This window comes from Bacillus rossius, chromosome 16, assembly GCF_032445375.1.
Source record: "Bacillus rossius redtenbacheri isolate Brsri chromosome 16, Brsri_v3, whole genome shotgun sequence".
Classification (NCBI taxonomy): Eukaryota; Metazoa; Arthropoda; class Insecta; order Phasmatodea; family Bacillidae; genus Bacillus; species Bacillus rossius.
In genome coordinates, this window is record NC_086343.1 from 42,248,036 (window position 1) to 42,266,726 (window position 18,691).

Sequence of the window (18,691 nt, forward strand, 5' to 3'; positions counted from 1 at the left end):
TGCCCGTGCTATACAAACAAAACGAGCTCACAAAATATTTACACCTAAAATCATAATTTTAACAATTGTGTGAAGTTACAGTAAAAATACATTATTAATATTGGATAAAAATCTAAAGTTGTATTTTAAAAAAATCAACTTTTGTATTGGGGGAGTTGCACACAAATTTTAACGGCTGTTACACTCAGTCAAATCTTCGTTGCTGCAGTCCTCAACCTGACTGATTATTTTAAATAATTTTCCAAAATCTGTTCTGTCTATGAAGCAAGTCCAAGTCACTTTTCAAGCTTTGCTTCGGAACCCATACGTAAAATGATTCTTGCAACTGCATCTTCGCGAATATAGTGATTTTCTCTGCCACACCTGTTTGCATGCAAATTAAGCTGCCTGCACGAACACCATCAAAAATCATCAAAAAAAAAGTACTTGCAGTTTTCTTCTGGTTCAGCTTGAACGCTCACATTCTGCACTAAATATCGCCAAGGGGCATGACGACCCCCCAAACAGGTTTTAACGTCATTTAATTTCAAACCCAAGTATCACACAGCCGAACAAACGTGCTCCAGGCTTTCGTAAAGCCACATAGCCAAGTTAAGTCCGCCGCGTACATGGTCGCGCGACGACCACGATCTAATGGCTCGTGCGCGCCTCTAGACTGTCTTCTCGCGCACAAGTCCGTGACACCACGGCGCCACGGCCAACTTGAGTCTTTCTTGTAGTCAACAGTGTTGCCAACTCTCCTTTATAGTCACTAATCAAGTTTTCCGCGACTCCCCTGCGCGCTTCCCAGAATTCATTTTTAATTTATTCTTTGCGCAAGATGTAAAATTGATATAAACAAAAATTATTAACGGAAATAAAAATTACACAAATGCATATAAGCAAACCCACTAAAGGACTTAGCAAAAAATTATATAATAAACAAATCTTAAAACTAACAAAATACAGTATTTACAATATAAACCGAATCATAACACATGATCATTTACCTGATTGTGAAGTCCTTGACAGAAGCACATAACTTCTGATCGGCCAGTGGCTTGGCCCCATTGTGCTTGGTGCATGCGTCAGGCATGAGTACGAGTGTTGGTGAGCCCTCCGCCTCGTTCTCCGTCTGCCTTGGCAGTTGCTGTAGTGTGCGTTCAAGTCAGTGTGGGGTCGTAGGCGGCCGGAACCTCGGTCTTCGCATGGCCAAGTGTGTTGTGTGCACAGTGACTGCACCAGAGTTCATTAATTATTATAATTCATAAATTATTTTATATATATCATTGAAATTTAAACTACACTTTAATACCTATGAGGTATTTTTCTGTAGGTGTCTCAATAAACAAAATGCCTGGTAAGGTAAAATATTACTGATCTAAAATACTGTTCAGGCAATATAATCACTTAACTGAAATGAGCGCCAAATTAATTTAGTGGTATTTACTGAAATCTTCCAATTAAGTAATACAATATTAAAAGGAAAATATTTCAAGAAAAATACTTAAATGTTAAGCAATTTACAACTAATTAATTAATTGCATCCAAAATTAGTTAATTGTTGATACTTAAGTAATATGAAAATTAAAAATAAATAAATTAAATTTGCCAAACAGTAATTAGCCTCAGTAAACAAAACTAGCTCATTTAAAATAGCACTAAGACTCATTAAACCATATTGTCAGGACTTCTGAGGGAATAGTTGTGAAATATACGAAGTTAATCAAAGTTAAATTTAAATTATGAATTATACAAACTTTAACAGAAATCAATGATAATATGTAGAATTTTGGAATTTTGGATACAACTATCTATTTCGCAATATTTATCTATTACTAACTAAACACACATATACCTGAAGCAAAAACACATCATCACCATACATACATTTGGAGAAATATCCAATCAATACAATATCTTCAAAGCTGCGAATCTTCATCTAGCTAATCGCATATTAAAGTCTTTACAAGTGTCAAATTCACATTTTTCAATCTTGCTCTGTAGATATATATCCCTTAAAATTCCGTGTAGGACTTAAATTATTAAATATATTATATTAAAATGACAGTGCTTTTCAGCCTTCTACATTTAACATTTGTTCAAAACCTAATGTACTTAATAATCAATTTCATATATTTGTCCCCCTGCGCTTGTTTTGAAACTAACACATTTAATTACAAAGAGTATTAAACATAAAAATTTCCACAGATTTTACGCACAAGCATATAGTAATGCTCTAATTAATAATAAAAAGAATATAACTGGTGTTAAAATAAAAATTACACCAATTAAATTGTCTATCAACAAAATACAGTACGATTTCATTACATACTTTAATTGCATTTTCTATTTTCTGTTTTATTTTGGTATACACTCTTACAATTTAAGCATTAATTACTGTGGACATGTGTTGTAACGTAATTCTCATGCACTGAAGTCGGCGAGCGACCATAAGGCCATGCAGGTTGTAGGTGTGTCCCACCGCCTACTATTATTGTATGTTTTGTTTCAGTATTCATTTTCATCCAAAGTTAATAGTATTGTAAATGCTTTTTGTCTGTTTGTTATGTTTTTTTTGCAGGCTTCTGGTTCGTGGTAAGGGCGTACTATTGTGCTCATTTGACACGTCTGTAATTGAAGTTTAACTTCTTTTGCGATGCAATTGCGTGCCAATTTATTAGCATCTTGTTTGTAGTCGAATCTGTCTCTGGAGCTAGGCTGGTTCATATATGCATTTATATTTATGCAGTTTTGTAGGCTGTCAGGATTTGTGTAGTCCCGGGTTGCGGCACAGTGACTTTAACACACAGTGGGAATCGTGCGACATCATCAGCGGTAACAATAACAACTTGTGTGTCGACAAAGAAGGCTTCACTTTGGTGCAAAATGTGCGCATGTCCTAAACCAACGGGGACTTTGATGCAAAATCATTTCCGCAAGAACGAAAGATAACGCTAATGCAACTGGGCATTCAGAATATATCAACTCTTATAATGATCACCTTACCTGCCTTCAAAAAACTAAAGCTCCTTTTGTTACTTCATTTTAACGCTCTGTTTTAAGAATAAGAGATTGTCGACTATATTTCTAATGAACTCAATCCATCTCAAGTCAAAGTGACTAAACTCCGTACTTAACTAATAACTTTAACGTCTCAGTTCTGAAAGAAGACTTAAATAGTGTAGCGTTTAGGTCCGCTACATTCGAACTGCGCGCGTCATCGCGGGCCTCCGGCACTTCGCTCCCCTCATCCTTCTCCCTCCTTTTCTCCCCCTCCTAGTGTTTGTTCAATTTGTACTCGTTTCCCCCACCCTTTCTATATGCGCATGCGCGCGCTGCGGCGCGAGTTTATAAAATCTGCTGCAGACATGTTGAGGGTCTTCTTCTACTGGTAGCCTTTGTGAGGCTTGGTTGTCAGCAGTAGCTGACCAGTTGTTAATTTCACTAGCATGTAGTCCGAGAGCTTCGACTTAGTCTTCGTGCGTGTGCGACCTCAGGGGAGAAATGTAAGTTGAATCGAGTCGTCAGTGAGGCGGTGGCCCTCACCCTAATGTAGAATCAGTATTGTTTAAATTTGTTCTGTCTAAATTCCGTTTCGGCCGCCACCATCAAAAATTGTTTGGATTTCTGCTTTAAATGTAAATTCAACTTAACCTTCGCTTCCGTTTTTCTGTTTCTACCTGTCTCCCCCTGAGACGTCGTCGCACGTATTTGTTTGGTACTGCTTTTTAAAGAATAATGTAACTTCTTTCTTTCGTGTACCTGCACTTTGCAGTAGTTTTGTAAATGTAACTTTTTTTGTAATATAACTTCAGACAAGGAAATTATGTCCCTTTTTGACGATCGTTGATTGGATCACCGTGTAGCTGGCTTACCCAACACAAATTATAATTGTCAACTAACTCGTTTTGTCAGAAATGTTAACGTAATATTATTATGTATTAATATTGAATTTGTTCTTGCGTTAAACGTATCTGCATCTGAATGTTAACGTTATATTAATTTTGAATTAATATTGAATTTGAATAAAATGTCTGTGTACCTGAAACCTTTAACCTTGATTACCCAACTGCTCCATTCACGTAATCCGCAGTCCTAGCCAGGCTCTGGTCTTCCTTCAATCCCTAATAGGCCCCTACCTATTACAATAGAATCACCAATATAGTATTCTGGCCCAATAGGTGCTTCATTAGCAGTTTCTACGGGCTACTCCATCTGGAACATATTGCCAGCAACAGTTCTACACTGATGATCTCGACAGTGCTAACAGGACGAGTCTTGTAGACATATCACTGCATGATTCCGAGCCTGGTGTCCAGAGGAGTATCATGACTTAGTTCACACACATGCCTAATAGTTTATTATAATTATTGTTATAGCGCTAAAATAAATTGTAATTGTATTCTAGATAATACTGTACTCAAGAGTTCCCCAGTTGAATTGATTATTAATATAATTTTCTGTACAGACCACCACAATAATGATATTATTTTTAGACTACTCTCCAACTTTAATAAATTCAGTAATTTTTTAGTTAGCTATTTTCATTATATTCAGTATGTCACTATCTATATATTAACTTAAGATGACAAAACTTCTTTAAATTCTATTTGTACTAAACAACTCACTATGTTTAAATGTCATTATTCATATTTAATATTTAATGTAAATACGTATGTATTTCTTTTATGAAATTTCTAGTGTTAATTGTAATTGTCATTGTCTGCTCTTTGTCACCATAATTAATGAGACAGTGTTTGTTTTGTCTGCTGTATTTCCTACAAATACAGGTTAAGGCTGCTTACGTATGTTGACCAACAGCAGTGGTGCCTGCCTGCTCTCGGTGTCTACCGGAAGGGCCGTTCACATATACTTGCAGGGACTACATTTAAAGTCTCGTAACTGTTGGTGGGCATCTGACAGATAAATAATAAGTATTCTGGGTGGCTGTGTGTGGCAGGTGCACGATGTGTCGGCCAACAAGGTGTGCCACCCCACCCACAGCAGTCTGCTGGACATGCTGAGGATCAAGGAGGCGGTGGTGGCTAACTGCCTGATCGACAACCTGGAGATAGAGCGTGTGCTGCTGGTGCCCACGGACCGCGAGGCGTGTGCCCTGATGGAGCGCCGGGAGAGCGTGCCTCACAACTGCCGCCGCGCCGTCACCAAGCGCGGCTACGAGTACCTGCACAGCCCGTACCGCTCGTACGGCCCCGCCAACAAGAACCTGCAGGCTCGCTTCCTGCAGGTCTCCATGGACCAGCACGAGAGGTGCGTCCTCCGAGTCCCTTAGTCCGAACTACGTGTTGTAGTTTTTTGTTTCATGGGTCATAAACCCTAAAACCATCTTCAAGCCAAAAGGTTTTATATATATTATTATTTTACTATATCTATATAATAATATATAGCGAAACCCCTTATTTACGTTACCGTTACTTACGTTTTCCCGTTATTTACACTATATTCTTCAGGTCCCGTTTACTTCCCATTTAGTCCAATACAATACTTTCACGCGAATTACGTCTCAAAAATTGAATCCATCCCGCTATTTACGTCACGTAACAACCATAGTAGGCCTAAAAACATTGTTAAAAACGTAACGTTTATAGTCGGCAATGAACATTTTAAATCGTAAAATATACATATTTTATAACATAAAAGTTGCTTTTATTTCTAAACATATAATAATTTAAGCCTAGGCGTGTAAAAGTCCGAGTAATTATAGCAGGAGACAATCTAAAATGTACTAGGGAAAAATGTAAACTCACGAATATATAAACGTACCGGGAATGTCGGGAATATTACGACTTTCGAGGCTGCTTGTCAGTTGTGATACTATATTTATGTCACAACTCAGCCGAAATACTGGTACGAGACATAAACTTCACAAGATAAAATGAGCGGAGTCTTGGTAACTGTTTTATACGTATTTTATAATTTCGGAAATATTGTACAGTTCACGCATATTTTTTAAACTAACCATTTATTTCTGGGGATCGTAAATAATTATATATTGGTATCAAGACATCAAGATGAACGTAAACTTGAACATGTCACGGCAGCGAGAAAACTGGTGCGTATACCAATAAACTGGTATTAGAACTGGACAAAACTGGTACACGGGAGGTGGAGCTTATATTTTTTTCCGCCTGGCTCGCATCTATTGGCTGGCTGCTGATGGAAGGTCATGAGTCTGGGCAGAGCGTTGAGTGAATTATACTGCGCATGCGCAGCTCAGAGAACAGAGAGAGCCAGCCGGCGGCTACGCCGCGCCGTAACAACAGCTGATTGAGTACAATGACCTTTCTCCGCACACGGCGCGCTATTGACGGTAAATTTCCAATTTGCGGCCCTTTTTTTATACTTTTTTACTGTGGTGCAACGCGTATGTGTAATGTAGCCCGTATTTGTTATGAACGCTGCAGAATGCGACTGTATTTTAATTAACTTTAACGTATTTCTTACTTTTCCCTTTATTTACACTTTTTTACTTTGTCCCCATGAAAAGTGCAAATAAGGGGTTTTGCTGTATATCACATTTTTATGGTTGCAAATACTGCCTTAATTTTGCACAAATCACTTACAAACTGATACATAAAATTTTATAATTGAAAATCTCGGTTCAGTTCGTTAATGGGCAATATTCCACCAAAAAGTTAGTAATGGGGAAGGTTTTTTATAAATAGAAAAATCGCTATAAACCCCATGATATTACAAATATCACATCAGTTTTAACACATTATAGCTCTTAGGAGTGATACCAAAAAAAACTTTTGTCTAAATACATTTTTGATACAACCAACCATTACTGCAAAGCGTGGAAATAAAACAAGGGTTGTATGACAGAAATATTCATAACTTCTTTAGTTGGCAAATGTTTATCATACCGCAGCACGTAAAAAGTTATAACTAGAGTACAGATACAAGAGCCTGTCCTGCTCCAAGGTATTCAATTACGATAAACATGACGTGATTGCTTTGACAAATGCAGGAGTCATTAGAATCTTCCAGTCATGAGCAACCGTTTACACGCAGCATGCTCAAAAGAATCACGACAGACAAGAAAACCTGCATGGACATTACACACAGTGAACTGAGCAAAAAATGAAAAGAAACAAAAATAAGTTAAACGTACCGAATTTCTGGTGTCCGGAACACACGCACTTCCTGCGTGGTCTTGTGGTCGTTCGTTGACTTCAGTGCACAATAATTATATTAATTCTTATAAAAACATAATTAATGCTATTAAATTTAGAATATGGCGATCCAAATAAAATAAATAATAAAGCAAAAAGCACATGAAGTAAATTTACGTTACTGTACTGCAGCCTTCGTGCAACACACACTTGTGATGACCCATGGAAAATATTAAACTGAAAACTTTAGGTTGAGGCTCCCGTCGCAGAGTGACTACAACGGCATTATTCAAAATTCAGGCCCGAAAGAAGGCGGAGGCCTTGCGCAGACACCACAGCGCTTGCGCCAAGCATACGAGGGGTGACGTCGCAGCACTGGAGGGGAGGTGGCCGGCGTGTGAGAGCACATCGTCGTGGGGAGGACCTCTTCACTGTTTGTCAATTATTTGGGTTCCTCATTATACATAACTAAGGTAACTCTCAGCATTATAGATGCTGTACCGTGCATCAGGCGAGGGGTATAAGCAGTGGTCCCACAGAATTGAACGTGGCACCAAACCAGAGGACAGCAATTCAATGCAAATAGCAAAGGAGATAACAGTTTGCAATGACATCGCACGAAAGCCATAACAGTTTAAACAACACATATTTTAGAGCATGAGCGTAACTCAATGTAAGTGCATGCAAACAAACTAAGCACATAAAGAAAGTTAAGTGTCACACAAATACAGTACGCCACACGAAGAACTGCAGTACTAGACGCGTAACAATCTGTAAGACCTGAAAGCTATAAGCAAGCAAATTTAAAACGTGAGCAATGCTTAACATTAAGTTGTAAGTTCCAATATAACAAATATGCCACCAACAAAGTTAAGGACCACAAACTACTGAATTGCAAACGTCAAAAAACTTCCAAATGTGCTAGCGCCTGATAAGACTAAACGTTACTAGAGGCAAGTAAGCAAGAAGTACCTTAAATAGCCAAGGCGGAAGAAGAGTCATGGCGTGACCAACGGCCAAAATTAATACACCTACGTTTTCCATATGCAGACACATCTGCTGAGGAACAAACAACCCTAAAGCGAGTAGGCATAGTAGGTAGACGAATAAGACAGGCCTCAGGAACAAGCCTGTTCATGACATAAGGAAGCCCTGGCTGCGCATGCGTGATGACTAGAGGAGGGGGGAAAATGTCACTATAACACAAAAATAAACGTGGTGTTGCCAAGGACTGGTAAGAGCCGGGGAAGGGAGATACATGGACACATGCCTGACGTCTTGGTTCGCAGAAATCGTTACATTATGAAAAATAACACCGCTTTTAAAGGAAGAAAAGTCCCTTTTTTCTACTGATATGACCCGTGTTTTCTCGTATAATCATCGCACATTTTATTCTAAAATCAAGTTTGAAAAGTAGGGGTGCGACCATTATGAGGAAAAAATTTTTTTGTTAGGTGAAGTTATTCATAAAAACAAAACCCGTTCATGGAAAGTACGTTTATTTTAAAAAAGGTGGAGTATACAAGAGCACGCCAAACAATCTATATTAATAATTTTTTATACAAAAACATTTCTTCAACTTCAAATAGAAAAACCAAAACTCTAATGTGAACGCAAGCCACTTGAATCTGACGTGAACTAACGTGTCGTAGTACACACTTGCCACGAAAGAATGCGGGCTATCAAATGTAGTTAACTTGGCGCCTGACAGATAGCGTGCGTTGCATCCAATCGGCGAGATATCGATATTCGACTACGTGCGCGCGCTCTATACGGGAAGCAACATAACCAAACATGAATGATACGCTGGCTACATTTTTGTAAGCGGTACGCCGCGGTAATGCAATCAGATAAAGGAAATACCGTTTAAAAAGTCTTTAAAAGAAAATTTACACGTCAGACAACTTTGTATTTCCGTTAATTAAATAAATAAGTGGTAATGACCGAAACAATTTTTAGATTATACCTACGCCGCGGCGACGGATACGATCAGATAAAGGAAATAACGTTTAAAAACGTCTTTATAAGACAATTTACACGTCAAACAACTTCGTATTTTTTCGTTAATTTATTAAGTAAGTGGTAATGATGGTATAAATATTAGATTTCTACTTTAAAATGCATTGTTTTATACGGAAAAGATACCTACACAAAGCGCTCGGCATCTACTAGCGGGACCAAAAACATAATGCGACGTTTACGCGAGAAGTTTTTTTATCCCAATTTTGACAGCCAAAAATATGGTTGCGACGATTACGCGCATGCGACCATTAAGCGATAAAACACGGTAATTCATTATTAGAGTTAATGTTTGTACCTGACTTTTGGCATTGCTTATATCAGTTTAATGAGTACAGATTTAGAAGAGTATACAAAGACATTGTTTTCGAAATTGAAGGCGATGACAAAGATCACTTAAATATTTTGGTATATTAAGAAAAATCCATAGATACAAATTTTAATTTTTGATTTGGTGTTAAATCAGCACATTTTGTTTACCACACACCACACACAAGCGTAGCTGAAGCTTGGGAGTTGACACGACTTCTCGCATGTGTTTGTCATGTGGGATGTAAGCGAAGTGCGTGCCCTGAGGGGGCTGGGTGACGGGGCAGGAACCTGGAGCAGGAGGCGGAGGAGCTGCGAGGCAAGCTGGCGCGGGCGGACCAGCAGCTGAGCGAGGCCGCTCGCAAGCTGCGCTCCCTGCAGTCCCTGCTGGAAGACAACAGCAAGCAGCTGCGCTCCGTGACCAGGCAGCTGCACGACTCCCGGGCGGCCATCGACCAGCTGTCCTTCGAGGAGCCCCAGGCCGTCAGCGTGGACCACCTGGTAGGACTCCCTGCGCCATTCCAGGGTCTGTGTACCTGTGTGTCTTCCCGCAGTAGGCGTGATCACACAGTCATAATGTTATATGTTTAAAGTCAATTCCACGCTAATATTAGGATGTGAGATGGGTTGAGAAATGAGGTTCGAGAAGGAAGAAGTCACGTGTAAACAGTGATCGATATTTGGTTGTAGTGATAGGGAGAATTAAGAAGTGAAGACAAGAAGGTGTGACCTGAGGGAAAGTATGAGAGTTGGTAAAAACAGTTTTTTAGTTGCCCAAACGTTGTGTGGCAAAGGTAGCCATTAAGCCATTAAACCAAAGGAAGCACAAGTGATGACTTGAAAATTGGAAACCAGTGTTTTGATATGATAATGATTTTGCTCAAGTCTTTACGAAATGCAATACCCGGTGTTGCCTGGCCTAAACACAGAATTATAATTTGTTCACAAGTAAAAGCAAAATTACAGTGTAGTGGACATAGAGAAATTAGATGCAATTGCTGTTTTTATGTATATGACCTATGATTTTCTGTTTACCCAGGGCGATCGGTTGAAGGTTTAGAAGTTAATACGCTGCAGCACTATCTAGTAGCAAGTTATAGCAAGATGGATATAGCGAAAATATTCTCTGTGTTAAAATATCTATATACAGTACAACCCTGTTATAACATTCTCCAAGGGACCAACATAAAAAAATGTTATAAGCAGGAAAATGTTATAAGCAGGAAATCATCTTCACTTTGTAAAAATTACGCGTGGATTGATTAAATTAAAAAGTATAGGTAAAACAACACAAAATACAGGAGTATTACACTAAGTACAGCAATAGAGTGGCAAATTGGTTAATTTTATTTATAGGCAATACCTAATAATATGCTAAAGAAAAAAAATGTTTTGTACGATACAGTTCAGAGTCGAAACAGAAATATTCAACTCTTTTGCAATCACAACACGCGTTTTGTTGGGGTTCCTGTCCACTTGGTTAATAAACTGAATTTTTTCAGCTACAGAATATATTTTCGCTTATATTTATCGGCCATCATAACCGTACAAAAACCTGAATAAAATTTCAATACGGCGTATTTTAATTAAATACGACCGTGACTACAATAAGTATAAAAAAAAAAAAAAAAAAACGGTAAAGGTTAACCACAAACAAAAGCCGTGAATATATCCATAGAACAGTTAACCATTTCAAGGTGTTAAACCTTTGAAACAAAAACCAGCACCATAGACTACAGTAGCACTGTTTCCGACCATGTATCAGTGCACAAAATGCGCATCATAAGTATAAAGGAACAAGTCATAGGCTAACAAGCGCGAACAGGACGCCATATTGATAGTCGATCCGGTGCAAGTTGTGGAGTGCGTGTGTACCACGTCTATGGTGAACTACACAAATGTAAACATCTGATGTTTGTATACGCGTGCTGTATTTTCTAGCTATGGTTTCGCTCTAAATTATGACTTTGAAGGAAGGGATACTGCAAATTGTGGCAGTTATCAAAGCAAATTTGAACGTTAAAGGCGGGAATGTAGAAATTTTAATATTGTTACAGGCGGGAAATTAAAGCATTGTGATAAATGGAGAAATGACGGGACCATGAAATTATGGTGTTATAGGCGGGAAAATGTTAAAAACGGGAATGTTATAACCGGGTTGTACTGTATACCAAATTTAGTGGCGATCAATTGAACAGTTTAGAAGTTAATGTGCTCCATGAAGAAACACTCAATGTGCCAACTTAATGGCGATAGGTCAAACGGTGTTGGAGTTTATCAATGTCATACATACAAAGAGCTGCCAACCATTACGGATTTCCCGTAATTATTATGGATTCAACACCGAGTTACGGAATTGCGGAACATAGCTGGTTTATTACGAAAACGAGGTTTTGTGTTGCATGGTAACGGAAAAAATTCCGTTTCTGGTGTGCTTGTTTCATGAATGTAGTTAGAATACATCACATGGTTGCGCAAATAACGGAACTTGTAAGTGTGCGCATGTACTGTCGAAATAAGTAGATTAATTCTCGTGTTTTGAAATAATAATTGGATTATATATATTATGTCCGTTTTACGATACAACTAGTACATATTCTCGGACTTTTCGTTTGTTGGCTACTTACATAGATAGACATTTGCTTAGTATACACGAATATCTATATATTTTGGTATGTATAAAAATAAAATCTTTTGGGACTATGTGATATTTCAGTTCAGCCGAATTATTTATTCTAGTAAAGAAAGAGCAGTTACATTACTATTTATTAAAATGGCTTTATTGTTGCACAATATGATTAATATTTCAATATTCGAACATAAATGAACTAGGATCCCGTTTCGAGCTAATTACAGAGACTATGTATAGCTGGAATTAATTTTTAGCCAAAGGATGTTATTTGGTGTGGTATTTAGGCTGTCAAAGAAGGCTCAAAAGATTGCTGCTATGATGTTTGATGAGAACTCCTTTTTGTCTGAATAAAATATCTCCTGTAACACCTCTAAATATACCAGAACTATTGTTGGATTTTCTGTACAAATTATCCAAACAATTTTTGTTTTGTCACTATCACTATCTGGTGTTGTATGATATTCAAAAATTGTTTGTTTTGTGTATTAATTTACGGCTTTCAGCTCAGTGTGAAAACGTTAGTCTAACATCTGTAATTAAAATCGTAACTTTATCTAATGTGGGGGGAAAATGTCAACAACCATGAACTGCAGCACCACAAAACATGTACACTACATAGTGATGGTCATTACAAAAAAAGTGAACGTCATAGTTTCAACTGTGTATAAATCGACAGTCACAATTGATCTAACACCATGTGAGACAGTAGCAGCTCCCTTGCTGTATGTATCTATGATGAATAAGATGTTGCAATTCAAAAAATATAAAGAAAAACTACTGTACTATTAGTTATGTACAGATGCTTACTGAAACTTTGCTTTCAATATTTATTTTAACTTATTAGAGAACAGGAACTATTTCCCAGACTGCAAACCTATAATACCTACCTCTTTGGAACTGTATATCTATGCATATTCCTCTAGTGTCAAATTTTGGAATTGATTATCTGAGTGTTTTTGCAGCTATGTGTACTTTGTTTTAGTTCATAATTCAGTGACTTGTATTGTTACGACCTATGTGGGGAAGAACTGGGTTCGTAAGGGATAGCCCAATTAAGTTTTATTACAGTTTTATAAATTTCTAATATTTACATTACTAATAAATAATTGTACTTAAAAATATCCTTTCACCAATCACTCGCACTTAGTAAAAATGTTTATTCGCAAGTCACTCAATGTCTGTCAGGTTCCACAGTCGCACTCCTCACTGGAGCTAGGCTCGACAGTGGTTCGCCCCTCACCTCGCGCCTGTCCACACACACAAAGCCTGGCGCCACTCAGTCACACTCTCTTGATCCCATTACTCCGCATCGCGCCACCCTCTTCCCTCTTCGTTAATATCACACTTATTTTCGCTCACAGAATTCTCGGAACTCGCTTGGAACTCAGCGCCGGTGCTTATATACTTGTGACACCCTTCTTGAACCGACGAGAGCGGCTGTAACCAGTCGCGTCATCCCAGGTCGAGCCAGAAAGGCGGTGTTTATTCATGCCACTGTGCGGCGGCCGCTCAGCGATGGGTAACAGTGTTGAGGAAGGGGGAAGGGGTGGTGAGGTAGAGCCGCGCTAATGCGTGCCTGACGTCAGTGGCCGTGTGAGAGGCCCCGGGCCAGACTGCCACTGGAGGACCGCTCAGGTACCTGGCCCTGCTTCCCAGTTCGTAACAGTATGTTAAATACCTTTTAGCCTCCAGTTAAGGTAAGCAACCTGATTGGTTGTCAACTTGTTTGGTGCAATATTCTAATTGTCTTTTAATTCATGTAATTGTGTGACATTCTTTTAAAAATTATGTGATAGTGAACTGGGAGGTAGAGATTAAATAAATATAGTTTAAAAAACTAAAAAAACATGCTTTTAAATAATATCAAACTAAAAAGTTAAAAATAAATATAGTTTAAAAAACTAAAGAAACATGCTTTTAAAATTTATCAAACTAAAAAGTAAAAAATAATTTTAAAATTTAATTTATGACAATAGTATATAAGCAATACTAGTATAAATGAGAAAAAAGCTTGAGGCGCTTTGTGCCATATTTTTTGTATATTAAGCGCCCCATGCTTTTTTCTCATTTATACTAGTATTGCTTATATACTATTGTCATAAATTAAATTTTAAAATTATTTTTTACTTTTTAGTTTGATAAATTTTAAAAGCATGTTTCTTTAGTTTTTTAAACTATATTTATTTTTAACTTTTTAGTTTGATATTATTTAAAAGCATGTTTTTTTAGTTTTTTAAACTATATTTATTTTTAACTTTTTAGTTTGATATTCTTTAAAAGCATGTTTTTTTAGTTTTTTAAACTATATTTATGTATAATTATCATAGGGAAATGAGTTACCGACACTACCTATTACCATCTGAGATAACTATTTGGAGTTGCAACGTCACAAAGAAATGGTAAAGTCTCTCCGAATCATTTACAGTTAGAGATGTATGGATATAATCTTAGAATTTACCGAAAAAAAAAAAAAACCTTTTTTTTTCGGCGTGGCCGGAACGCCTGCCATGATGTAGGAAGAATGGATTGAATATTTATGGGTTCATTTTAAGGCCTAAAGGAATTTAAAGCGATGGCTGTATATTTTTAATATGTACACAAATTTCTTCAGAAAGAAATTATCTTTTTGCCTATGAGCTTACTTTCTTTCATTCTCCTAAACAGTACAATATTGACCCAAAGTTGGAATTTGTTGATTTTTTATTCCATATTTTGACACACAAAATAAAAATTTAAACTTATATAAACAATTTTTTTTTTTCATGGGTGAACATTTTTCGGATTCATTGTGTCAGTTGTGTGTCATTTTCATCATCCAAAAATCATGGTGTTCACTAACCTTTGATGGTACTAGCAGCTGCGTGTGGTATCTGCTGTGGAAGGTGTACAGACTGTGTGTGTGCTGTGTGCAGAGCCGAGAGAGAGAGGCGTGCGTGGCGGAAGTGGAGAAGCTGCGCCGGCAGCGGGAGACAGTGTTGGAGGCTCAGGAGCCAATCAAGATGCTGGTGGACCAGCTGAAGGTGCAGCTGGAGAAGACGGAGCGAGGAGTCGGCGACCGCCTGTCGCCCGTCTCCATCAAGGTGCTTACTGCTGCTTGCTGCTGAGTTCAGTTGTGCTTTCAATATATCCATGCTGCTGGAGCAGTGTCTTGTGGGTCGGCTAGAGGCCTTGTTAATGAGGCATTAATTAGTTTTAATCCAGGATGTCTTCCGTACGAATTGATACTTCAGAATGGCATTTAAAACTTCTCTCATCACCCAAAAAATCATAAGCAGTGATCCTTAAACTGTCTCAGCATATTTACTAACAAAATTTACTTTTTGTGTACCTTGGCTAGTTTATAGAACATAATTCTCTTCTTTACTGGAGCGTTGTCTTTTCACGTAAACTACCATCAAGAAAATTTTGCTGCAAAATATCAGTCTATTTAATTATATAAAAAAAATGAAATTTCAATTTTAAAAAAATATAGCAAATGTCTGGAGCAACAGTGGCAAATATAATAAAACATCTTTGATACCATAATAATGTTGATACTTGTCCTGATTAGACTTTGCATCATCGGTAGAGTCAAGATTTTGTGGTGTTATTTTAAGACAAATATCGGTGTAAAGAAATCAAGATTTCGGTGTTATATGGTTTAATTTTTTTGCTCAAAATACCCACGGCAAAATTTTCTTGCTTTTCTGTACGACATGCAAATTTATTAAAACAAATATTAATAAACACTAAAACTCATGATCTAATTACAATTAAGTTCATTTGCAAATTTATAGATAGTAAAGTTCATTTGCAAATTCATAAATTTAAACTTTTAAATAACTACTAAAAATTTCACGACTTAATTACAATCACATACACTACAAAATTCAACAATTAAGCACTTCCAAAGTTACTATTAAGACGGTTTTATTGAAATGCTATCATAGTTAAATTTTCCGCATTTTCTGGAGTGAGACGTTGTCTTCTGTCACTAACTACCAGTGAGTACCTGGAAAATGAACGTTCTGCATCAACATTTGATGTTGGGAACCAGATTGCCCTTAAACTGGCTTGAGCAAATTCACTGTAGTCCCCTTTAAGGGAGCAAAGTACCTTTGCAACATCAATTTGGCTTGTTTATGGCAATGAAAGTTCATCCTCAATTATTTTTTTGAAAACACCATAGCCATGTATGAATGTATCAATGGGAAGATGGGAAACAGAAGGCAAGTTATGCAGAGACTTCTGTAGGTTTGCATCTTCTATGCTAACCCTACTCACATTTCTTGGGTTGAACAGCAAATTAATGGCATTAAAGACTCTTAGACAAGGATGTCGTTTAACAGATGAGTTTTGCCTCAAACGCTTATGTTTCTCACTCGCGACATGTTTCACAAGCGTATCGCGTCTCTCGTAGTCTAGCCTGCAGTTACAGAATTTGCACATTAAAATTTTATCACTGAAATAAAATCCTTCGCTGGAAAATTCTTTCGATCGGTCACTGGCAGAAACCTTCGTCTTAGGCATTAACAAAATTTTTTAATCACATAGGAAAAATTTAACCTCTTAATACGCAAAAACTTGCCGTGCTGGAAAGATCAAAACAATGGAGAATAGATGCGAATACAAACGCATACCGAATACCAACATACGTACGTGAAAATTAATACAGACATAAACATGTACTTTTTATTATTTACAATCGTTACGTTAAGGAGGGTTAATTTTATTTTCGTACCTTACGTACTTTATTTTAAATAAACAGTAAAAGCAATGCGCTTTAGTGTGTAACATTTTAATGATTAAAAACGTAATCTTAGATAAACATATTTTGGACGTTTGTTATTTTTGTTTTTACAGAAAGTGAACGGCGGCCATTGTATCATAGTTATCAACATCTTAAATTATTATGGTACACAAGATTACCGTTCAAAGAAAATATTACGTTAATTCCGAGACTTCATTTTAAAATCTATAATGAATCACCGTCGCATATAATATATATGGCTGCTAGTTACTGTCAGAAATATTTTATTGCGCTGAAGATAGTGAATTGTCCTTACAGAATGGAAAAAAAAACGTAAATAATCAGGATTCACGAAATTTCGTGACATATCGCGGATTTCGCACAATTTTGTTTTATTTCGTGTTTTCAAGCGGTTTTCAGTGTTATTTCGTTTTATCCCGCATTACCATATAATCGTGCCTCTAATCATCGGCGTCTCAAGGTAGCACGTTGATGTCGGTATCATTCACTCTCAAGATTTGGATAACTTTTGAAATGTTTACAGGTCGTGAAATCTGTTATCACTAGGGATGGGCCGGTCGAATCCTCGAATCCTCGAATCCCACCGAATCTCTAGTATTCGAAAGATTCGAAATTCGAGGGAAAAGATTCGGGATTCGAGGAAAAGTATTGATGTAAATGTAGTACTTTAAAAACTTAAATTTACTTGGCCTGTTTACGTTTTCCTTGGAACACATCCTATTGAGGTACAGTAGAACCTCGTTAATACGTGATGGTCAGGACCGAGATAATCACGGATTACAGAATTTCACGGACTAGCGATTAAAAGCCCGGAAGGTCTTGTCAAGCTTCTCAGACACCGGCGTGCAGCTGGGTTAAGGCCGTTCACGGTAAGGGCCGGCCGTCTTCAAATTAGTGTCTCGGCTTAAAAAAATACAGCACTGCCTAGCCATTAGTTCACGGTCATTTTTCAACAGCCGAAGAGAGAAAAATAAGATCGTGCTGACCTTGCAACCTCCCCCCTCCCCCTCGTACAGCCGAATGCCAGCCAGACACGTCACTCGCCAGGCGCCTGCCGTGCGTTGGCGGGTGGAAACAAACAGAGGGAGACGGGAAGCAAAGTTTAAAGAGTGACAAATGTCACTGCTGAAAGGGGGGCGACACAAAGAGTCGGTACAAACAACGTTGCAGAGTTTGGCGGCCCACGCGATGGCTTGTGTTTGCTGGCCGCCAGCCCGCGTGACGTTAATTTTAAGCGCTGCCAATATTTAGTTCTCTTTTTTTTCTTCTCTTTTAAATCGTCCCGGATTATCCGATTCCCGAATTAGCGCATCATGGATTAACGAGGTTCTACTGTATTGTACTTTTAATTCGTTATTATATAAAAAAATTATGAAGAATGTACTGATTTGGGAAACTTACTTTATATTCATTAACATGGATGCATTGTCGCTACATTGGCATTAAATAAGGCATAAATCACATATGTATTCTCAGAATATGCTAAAAAAATAAAATAAAGCACATTTAGGATCTAGACTAAATATGAATCTTGTTTTTTTTTTAAATAACTTTACAGAGAAATCTGTTACTTAGTAATACAACAATAATGCCGACTTTCATCACAAGTTACGGTCGCACATGTAGTAATAATAACGAAATAATGAATGACAAAAATTAATACATTATACAATTATTATTTTAATCGCAATTCAATTTTAAATATTCTGATACACGTTCTATTTATGAATTTTTTTAGGACCAAGTTTGGTTTGTGTAGACTACCAACGTTAAAATATGTATTATCTGAGAATTCCATGATGGCCAACCAATGAATTTGTTAGCCAATCATTTTGAGCAACATAAAAAATAACTAATATTAAT

General features: G+C 37.4%; 1 protein-coding gene across 6 annotated transcripts in view; it reads left to right on the forward strand.

The window, feature by feature from the left end:
• The window catches only part of LOC134540456 (structural maintenance of chromosomes protein 6), a 216,672-nt gene that overhangs the window by 151,858 nt on the left and 46,123 nt on the right, over window positions 1-18,691 (forward strand). For all 6 annotated transcript variants that reach the window (XM_063383218.1, XM_063383219.1, XM_063383221.1 and 3 more), the window contains 3 exons: window positions 4,943-5,253; window positions 9,734-9,947; window positions 14,991-15,158. In XM_063383218.1, the coding sequence (XP_063239288.1) occupies window positions 4,943-5,253; window positions 9,734-9,947; window positions 14,991-15,158 (693 nt within the window). The remainder of the gene's footprint in view (window positions 1-4,942; window positions 5,254-9,733; window positions 9,948-14,990; window positions 15,159-18,691) is intronic.